General features: G+C 52.8%; 2 protein-coding genes across 3 annotated transcripts; both read left to right on the top strand.

Annotated features, from left to right (window-relative positions):
- On the top strand, window positions 1-3,376 carry LOC120948037 (alpha/beta hydrolase domain-containing protein 17B). Of its 2 annotated transcripts, none has more exons than XM_040364006.2 (4): window positions 1-1,419; window positions 2,303-2,938; window positions 3,055-3,187; window positions 3,265-3,376. In XM_040364006.2, exons 1-4 carry the CDS (start codon window positions 1,406-1,408, stop codon window positions 3,346-3,348), a joined length of 867 nt encoding a protein of 288 aa, XP_040219940.1. In that variant the 5' UTR covers window positions 1-1,405; the 3' UTR covers window positions 3,349-3,376. The 2 variants fall into 2 exon arrangements, with proteins under 2 accessions (XP_040219940.1, XP_040219941.1); XM_040364007.2 differs by lacking the exon at window positions 1-1,419 and adding an exon at window positions 2,117-2,145.
- A 506-nt stretch (window positions 3,377-3,882) lies between these two features.
- On the top strand, window positions 3,883-8,424 carry LOC120948036 (uncharacterized). Its single transcript, XM_040364004.2, has one exon. The coding sequence runs from the start codon at window positions 3,883-3,885 to the stop codon at window positions 5,995-5,997; it is 2,115 nt and encodes a 704-aa protein (XP_040219938.2). The 3' UTR covers window positions 5,998-8,424.
- The last annotated feature ends 562 nt before the right edge of the window (window positions 8,425-8,986 follow it).

Genomic DNA, 8,986 nt, shown 5'->3' with positions numbered 1-8,986 from the left:
GGCCCTTCGTGTGGCTGCAGCCTGAGCGTGCAGTGATGATTAATTAGATGTAATGCAACAGAAGGGCGAGCGTGTGTAGTGTGTGCTGTTTGTAGTGAAAAGTAGTGTTAATCGATTCAACGCAACAAACGCAACAGCAAACCGGGCCCCCAAACAACGAGCCAAGCTAAACACACGCACAAAACATTCCCATTGTCGTAACACACACACAAACACACACACACACGAATCGAAGCGAAAAACTCCCACAGCGCTACAGGCAAGTGTGTGGGTGCGTGCGTGCGTGCGTGCATGTGTGTATGTACAGAGAAGAGCCCGAAAACGGATACAACGCACAACGCGAACAAAGCACACACAGCAGGCTCAAGGATTTGTTGTTTTCCACTTGTAAAGTTGTGCTGTGACGTATGCAACTCCGAGACGGCAGGCAGCAGGGCGGAGGACAGTGGCGGGCTGCATTAGTCATGTAAAGAAAAGTGTCCCGAAATCAATAGATAAGGCTGAATGTGGTTTACGTACCGAGACAAGGCGTGCGCGAGAGAGAGAGCAAGCGATTGTGTGTGTTTTTGCTCGCCTTCCGTTCTGCCCCCGTAAGCGTTGTACTATCAGCGTTGCTTCTTCTGTCAACAGAACCTTTTTTTTGCGCGCGCGTGTGTGTGTAGATGGGGGTAAGCAAAAAGCCCCTTTCTCCTCCCCCCCCGTCAGTGTAGTGTGTAGTGTTTTGATTGCAATCGCACCACGGCCCAGAGCGTAGTGATTTCTTCGTAGTGTTGTCGGGGCTGTTACTTCTCTTCCGTCTTTGCGCTATCTCGTAAGGAGTGTTCCTGCTGCCGAAGAGTGAGCCATTCCAGTCAGCAACAACTAGGAAGCAACCGGTAGAGTTCTACCCTTGTCGATCCGTTTGTGTGTCCTTGTTTTCACCGCCCCCCGTCCCCTCGAACGCGACTGTTTTTTTTTGTCTTCTTCTGTGTGTGATACCGACGCGACACGTAGACAAAGCAGGCTGCGCGCGTACAAACGAAAAGAGAGCAGTGTGTGTGTGTCTGTGTTGGGCTAAATCGATAGCAACGAAGCAACCAGCAGCAGCAGCAGTAGCAGCAGCATCAGCATCAGTCTCCAGCCGCCGTGTGTGTGTGTGTGGGAAAACAGCGGTGGAAAGCGAACGGCGTGAGAGAAAATCTCGTCCGTCACACCGGCGTGTGTGTGTGTGTGAGAGGTGGGTGGAAGGAGCGAAAGGAAGAACAAAAAAAGCATAATTAGGCGACGGACAGCAGGATCTGTGCGTTGCAAATCTTCGCCGTGTGGATGCAATCAACACCTGCAGCAGCAGCAGCACCAGCAGTAGTAGTAGTGTAGCGGAACACCTCCCCCCCCACAACCAGCAACCACCCACCCAGCCACAACAATGAATGGACTAAGGTGAGTAGTGAATGTGTATGTGCTGTGGTACAATCGGCGTGGGAATCATTGAAAAAAAAACGATTTTCCACAGCCAGTAGCAAAAAAAAAAACAGCACAAGCGAGAGAGGGGGGAAAATGATATGAATTTTTCTTCATAACCCCCACTTTTATCGATTATCCACTTCCGGACGTGTTGTGCGTCTTATCTCGTTATGACGAGTGTCCTGTTTTTTCACCGCCAACTGCACATATCCTTTTTCCGTATGTCCCCTCCCTTTCCAGCAGCGTCCCGCATTAGCAACCCTTCCAGGGGTCCTCGCCGTCGCCGTGTTTGATTGGATGAATCGATTGGCAGGAGAGAAGCGGACCTGACTGATTTCTCCGTCCCCCGTGCGCCAGGCACTCGGCGTATTAATCCCAGTCACGCATATATTGGTTTGATAATAATGTGGTACTGCGGTACGGCCCATAAAGCCGCCCTCCACAGCACCCTCCCCTCCCTTAACGCAATCCCCATAAGCCCCATCGCCCGTGTGGCCCGTTTCACAACAGTGCGCTAATTGCCCGTATCAGTCACAAGACGAACGACGGTCTAATACGCGATCATAAACGTTGCCCGGTGTTAGCGCGATAGTGCGCCATTCCCGGATTGGCTACAGCACCAGTACCAGCCGACTGCGAGATCCAGAGCAGCTTTTGCCAACTACGGCCGTCGTCGACAGTAAACAATATGGGATTATTTATGTAAATATTGTGGCAATATGTGCTCTCCTCTCCACTGGTCGCGACCCTCTCCTCTGTGTGATTATTAGTCTGTGGACGATATTGGATACAATTTAACGCAAACCTCCTAATGTCAAAGTTAACGTTTTCCCCTTTTGCCCTCCCCTTTCCTTCCCAGCTTCGGTGAGCTGTGCTGCCTGTTCTGCTGCCCGCCGCTGCCGGGTCGGATCGCGGCCAAGCTTGCCTTTCTGCCGCCGGAACCGACCTACAACCTGACGCCGATCGACGAGTCGAAGGCAAAGTACCTGCTCAGCTTCAACGAGCGGGCCGAGTGGCCGTACTCGGAGCGCGAGAAGGAAAACGTGGAGGGGTTCTTTACGCGCACCGCCCGCGGCAACAAGCTGTCCTGCATCTACGTCAAGTGCACGCCGAGCGCCAAGTACACGCTGCTCTTCTCCCACGGCAATGCGGTCGATCTCGGGCAGATGAGCAGCTTCTACCTGGGGCTGGGGCTGCGCATCAACTGTAACATCTTCAGCTACGACTACTCCGGGTACGGCATGAGCGGCGGCAAGCCGTCGGAGAAGAACCTGTACGCCGACATCGACGCGGCGTGGCACTCGCTGCGCACCCGGTTCGGCGTCAGCCCGGAGAACATCATCCTGTACGGGCAGAGCATCGGCACGGTGCCGACGGTCGATCTGGCCGCGCGCTACGAAGTTGGGGCTGTGATCCTGCACTCTCCCCTGATGTCGGGGATGAGGGTGGCCTTTCCAAACACGAAGCGGACCTGGTTTTTCGACGTGTTTCCAAGGTTGGTTGGCGCGATGCGGCAGGTCGTTGCGGTACGAAATCGAGCGTTTGAAATAATCGCTTTTTTCTCATCTTTTCTCCCCCATCTATCACATGCACATACACACACACGCACAGTATCGATAAGGTGTCGAAGATATCATCGCCGGTGCTGGTGATACACGGCACGGAGGATGAGGTTATAGACTTTTCCCACGGTTTAAGCATCTACGAAAAGTGCCCAAAAGCCGTCGAACCGTTGTGGGTTGAGGTGAGTGACAAGGCGCTTATCCCCTGTCCTGCAGGTGAAAGCAAAGTTAACCAATCTTTCTGTTTTTTTGTCCCCAGGGAGCCGGTCACAATGATGTGGAGCTGTACAACCAGTACCTGGATCGGCTGAAGAAGTTCATCGCGGTCGAGCTGGGCAACTGACAATTAAAGCATGCCTCCTCCGGTCAGCTGTCTTCCTCGTCGGCCGGAGCGGCAGCCCCGAAAAGCCCGTCGCAGCGCCCGGCGAAGGCGGGATCGGGCAAGCGTACCGCGGGCGAGGAAGCGACCCCGGCCGCCACAACCAGCACAACCGCTACTAGCAGTAGCAGCACAAGCGGTGGCGGTGGCGCCGGTGGCTCCACCAGCGGTACGGCAACGACCGGAGGAGTAGGGGGCGGCGGCGGCGGAAGCTCGTCGCGCAGTGGTAGCGAAAAACTGTTATAGCACTCGTTGGCCGGGCCGAGCGGCAGCAACACGTACAGCAGCGGTTGCAGCTGTGGCAAGAGCACTGGTACGCGATCGGAAAAATTGTCGAAAAACGCTTCGCACAACAACACCACCCACTCCCATCATCATCATCAGCATCATGCACAGCACGGTCACCAGCATTCGACGATTAGCAGCAGCATACGGAAGGAGCTGGCTTCCTACGAGAATCCCTACCAGACGCAGGCCGGCGCTGCCGGCGGCGGGGGCATGGTGCGCAAGAAGCCAACCAAACGGAACGCCAGCACGGAAAGTCTCGACCTGTTCGACTCGAGCTGTCCGCCGGAGGAGTGCAGCTGTGGCCTGTACTCGCCCAGCTCGATCAACGGCGGCAAGGGGTGCAGAAAGTGTGCCAGCGCTTGTGATACAACCGGCACGACCAAGTCGGCTCAGCAGCAGCAGAAGAAGCACAACTCTTCCAAGTTCAAGGACGCTTCAACGAGCCCCAAATCGAGCAGCCCGCTGAAGGCGATTGGGCAGCAGCAGCAGGAGTGCCGTAGCCCCAAAATTGAAGCCTCCACCGATACGAAGTTTGATTTTAACTTTTCACCCAAAACGGAAAGCCACTACCGGCGCCTGTCCTCGCTGAGCATTAATTCGTCGGGCGGCCACAAGCACGCGGTCACTGCCAGCCCCATGAAGCAAGCAGCGGCTGGTGGTGGTGGTGGTGGTGGTGCCGCCACTTTGGCTGCCTCCTCCGCAGCAACCAGCCCGAAGCTGAGCCCGCAAAAGTTAACACCAGTGAGAGCGGCGGACCATCAGCGCACGCTGGAAAAGTCAAACTCGCTCGGCGAAAGCAAACCGCCGCGGATGCTGCGCAACACGCGCAGCCTATCGCCCCGGCCGCCCGTACGCCATCAGCATTCGATTATGGTGTCGGACGAAAATGACATCATCTCGGTGAAGCTGTCGCCGAACGAGGAGTACTGCGATGACGAGGGCACGAAGCGGCGCGATTCGGCCAAGAAGGCAGAGCCGAAGGACGAGCAACGGCGGGTAGCTGCTGAAAGCAAGGGTGATTCGTCGACACCGAAATCGAACACAGCAGCAGCAGTGAACGGTGGTGGTGGTGGTGGTGAGAAGGCAAAAAAGTTGAGCGATTGCTTGAAGAGCGCTAACAACAACCGCAGCACCAGCTGCCTGGTGTACGTGCCGTCGGATCCGTGGACGCGCATGTCGGCCAGCAATTCGCCGCTGCCGTCGCTGCCGAAGCAGCAAAAATCCAAGACGCTTGATAACAGCGCCAAAGCGTACGGCAAACCGTGCCTCGAGTACATGAAACACTCCGACCCCTGGGTTTGGCGCTCGAACGTGAACCTTCCCGAGCGGGGATCGGCAAAGGGAGGCACCGGAGGGGGCGCGAAGAAGCGGAATGCGGCGGCGTTGCCCCATCAAACGAAATCGCTCACCAGTACGGTGAGCCGCGATGACTCAGACGTTGCTGTGGGCGGCAAGCATCAAGCGAAGCTGTGCCAGCAGCAATCGCTCGGTCGGTTCGAGAAAACGCTCACCATACCGGGCGTGGACGGGAGCTTCGATGCGCGCAAGAAAATCACCCGACCGAAGCTGCAGCGCTCCAAGTCGCCATCGTTTTATGAGGACTTTTTTCAGCCGCCACCGGCTGGGGCGGGCGAAACGGACACGAACAAATCGCCGCAAACCGGGTCGCTAGCGCTGGCCAAAAACAAGTCCGTCTCGTCGCTCAAGATAGAGAAGAACGCTTCCAACTCGAACCTGAACGGGCACGGTAGCAGCGGCAGCGGTGGGCTTATCAGCAATGCCATCAACCACAGCAGCAGCAACACGAGCAACAGCGGTAGCTTCAGCAGCTACAACGGCAACGGTTCACCGACCGGCCGGAAGCAACCGTCACCGAAGCTTAGCATACCGCCGGCGACACAGCATCTAGCATCGCCGGCCAAGCAGCCGCTGCAGCAGCAGCAGCAGCAGGAGCCGACGAAAGCGTCGCTCAACCTGCTCAACCCGAACATGCTGCAGCCGCGGCACAGCTTCTCCACCACGCCCTCGCAAAAGGATGACGAGCTGCAGCTGAACATCCGGCGGCTGAGCGAGCAGATGAACAAGTACAGCCATTCGGCCGCCTTTCCCACGCCGCCGGCCTTCCTGAACGACACGATCCTGCAGCAGCAGGTGGGCGCGAGCAAGAAGGTCGGTGGCAGTGGCGGCAGCCTAACGGCCGGCCCGACAACCACCGCCGCCAGCACCACGGCCGGCGGCAGTATCGGTGGGCTGAACGAAGCCTCCCAGCGCAAGACGGCTTCCCACTCGAAGATAAACGAGCCAATTCTGGAAACACGCTGCTAGATTGAACTGCGGACTTCGATCGAACGGCAGCTTCGCGAGGCAGTCTTGTCGATGATGGTGATGATGGTGATGATGGGGAGGGAAGTTGCATTTGTTTGTAGCTAGCAAAAATTAATTGAAAACACTGAAAACCAACTGCCGGATTTACACTGGAATTTGGCACACCACCACACCACCACCACCAATGGCGCCGAAGGAAACTGGAAAAGGAATTGGAACGAATTGACGCGCGCGCGCGTTGTATTAAGAAGAGTTTTTGGAGGCAAATTGGGTGATTGGGTGATTGTGTGTGTGTGTGTGTGCGTGTGTTTGTGTGTTTACTTTTATGCACCGCCACACCGAATGCAAACCGTTTTTTCGAACCTTTGAATGTTGATGATAAGCACAAGCGAAGAAGGGGGCACACAACATCACACAGTCTGATTATTAAGAACAAAGCGCAGTAGTAAACGTTAAACACAATCATTATATCATTCATCTGTGGGGTTTGGGGGGGTGGAGACAGACGTGGGCGGCAGCCAGCGCGATCAATAATACTACTTTACGGACGTCGACGACAAACTAACACAAGGGAATATCATAAGTAAGAGTTTTAGATGCTAAGTGCAAGATGCTGTGCAGCAGGACGAGGCGACCGTGCGCGCGATCAACCAAACCGAGAGAGACAGAGAAAGAGAGTGAGAGAGAGGGGGAACGGAATAGCAAAATTTAACAACGATCACATAGACACGATCGTCTCGCTAGGCTAAAACTTGTTAAATCTACTTACCGCGAATTGGGATCGATACATAGCAAACAACACGGATTGACTTTATCAGTTAAGCAAAAGCGATGGGGTGGCACACGTTCGCGCCTGACACGCGGAAACACGCGGCACGCGGTTAGAGCGAATGTGATGGCTGCTTTGTGCGCAACTAGTGTGCCAACAACAAACGCGAGCGTGCAAAATGTGACTTGCGTGAGTTACGGCGTTACGGAGTTATCATTTCTGGAATGGTTCAGGAGGGTGGCTCACACCCTATATATAAAAAAAGACGCGCTCGGAAGTGCAATAGTGAGGAAATGCATTCGATGCGAGAGGGATTTAAAAACAAACGTATAGCATATATATATATACATATATTCTAAAGTGTAAAGAGTTGGAGCAAGTGAAGCCAGGCGGCGGTAAGGCAACAAGGAACGGAAAGCATTGAGGACATTGAAGAACTCACCGCCCTCCTCCCCCTCTTCCCTTTCCCGTGTGAAGCAGAGACACACAGTATTACACACTATCTGATAGAATACTGCGCTTTCGCGTTCCGCAGACGTTAATATTTTGAGCATTATGCTTAACATAATGCGTGACAGCACTTTGATCACGATTTTACTTTAGCGTTTTGCGCAGTGCTTGCGTTCGGCAGTTGCGTGTTTGCGATGAGTTCGGTTTCCCACATTCAGTGTAGATCTGTTCTGCTGCTTTGGTAACGCAGGGGGAGCGCGCGAGGAGGTAGATCTTTAGTTTTACTTGCATATTCGCGACTTATTATGCACCTACACCTTAAAAGGCAGAGCGTTTAAACAGTTTAAGTTGACAAAAAGACAAAGTTCTGGAAAATTGGCCACTTCACACGTCGCTAAGAACGCGTTTGTTTAGCGTGTGTGTGTGTGTGCTTACTAGTTATGGCAAATTTGTGTTGATCTTTGGCACCTGGCGATAGGACACACACACACAGGAGCGAGAGAGGACACAGGTCGTGTGCAAGCATATGCACAGAGCTATGGGCCAGAGCTAGGGAGCGGTGCATGTTTTTAACAATAAAATGACACTCCCACTGCCAACACATACCACAAAACCACAAACAGCAGAACATCACATCATCATCACGTTCCGTTACGAATATCAGGATAAACTCTAGTTCTCGTGTCATGCATACAGCACGCATCTAATTTTCCCTCTCTCTCTCTCTTTCTCTATTTATCTAAAAAGCACTTTTACCGGCTTGGAAACGTATGGTAATTGTACATATAAGACTACTTACATCCCACAGTGTGTGCCCGTACGGTACACCTTCTCTATCCAGCCTCCTCTACCTGGTGGTCGGTCTGCTGTATCAGCGGATGAGTCCTTTCGATTCCTTATGCGCACACACGGTGGTTCCGGCGGAAGGGAGGGAAGACAAGCGGCGGATTGGTTTTTTTTTCTTTTGCTGCAATGACACATTGAACATTGATTAACAGAATTAGCGTAATTGAGAGAGAGAGAGAGAGAGAGAAAGAGAGGAGAAAAAGGATTTATCGTTTGGGACCCTACTCCATTACGCTTCTGAGGAACCCTTTTCCCTCCCCGTATCATTGTACCAAATCTTTCAACCTCGTAACGGGAAGCGGTGCCCCATGAGACGTACTCTATTTCATGATTAACCAATAAAAATCTCGACACGAAAGATACACGGTGAAGAGTGGTACCCTAATGACACAAATCCGAAAATGGTCACCTTTTTATAGGTGCCAACGCTTCGCCAGTATACCTCCACAACAAACTAATGAACACCTACAGTTTCTTTGTTAACCGACCACGGCTCTGTAATTCATATTTATTTCATTCGGTTTTCATATCGTAGGGTAAACGGAGGTAGATACTAATTCATGCAAAGAATTATTTTCATGTAAGTCATCAAAGTTCCGCAGAATAATGCAGCGTCCGCTTGCCGACGCCGTTGTGTCTCGCATTTTGTTGCTTCTTCTTCTCAACCTGTAAAAGAATTATATTGATTAGTCATTGAAAAGGTATATGGCTTGGATTAAGTTTCCTATTTACCTTGTATTCTGTAATAGAGCACTTTGTGTAATTTTCATGATATTTTACAAGCCGAAGCCGGTAGCGTTTGCTAACAACGCGTGCGTTTCCCGGCAGTGACTGTCGCTTGTGTGGGAATCAGTTGGAATTTGTTTGTGTTGGAAAATTGCTGCTGTCAAAATTTACACGTTTATACTGCACCGTTCCATTCGT

This window comes from Anopheles coluzzii, chromosome 2 (genome assembly GCF_943734685.1).
Source record: "Anopheles coluzzii chromosome 2, AcolN3, whole genome shotgun sequence".
In the NCBI taxonomy this organism is placed as follows: Eukaryota; Metazoa; Arthropoda; class Insecta; order Diptera; family Culicidae; genus Anopheles; species Anopheles coluzzii.
The sequence above is the reverse complement of the archived record's forward strand: the minus strand, read 5'-3'. Positions and strand labels throughout refer to the sequence as shown.

Bases quoted from the DNA above. Each gene is read 5' to 3' on its own strand.
- LOC120948037 (XM_040364006.2), top strand. The intron at 2,939-3,054 runs GTTGGTTGGCGC...ACACACGCACAG, and splicing joins TTTTTCGACGTGTTTCCAAG to TATCGATAAGGTGTCGAAGA. The intron at 3,188-3,264 runs GTGAGTGACAAG...TTTTGTCCCCAG, and splicing joins TCGAACCGTTGTGGGTTGAG to GGAGCCGGTCACAATGATGT.
- LOC120948036 (XM_040364004.2), top strand. From the start codon at position 3,883: ATGGTGCGCAAGAAGCCAACCAAACGGAACGCCAGCACGGAAAGTCTC.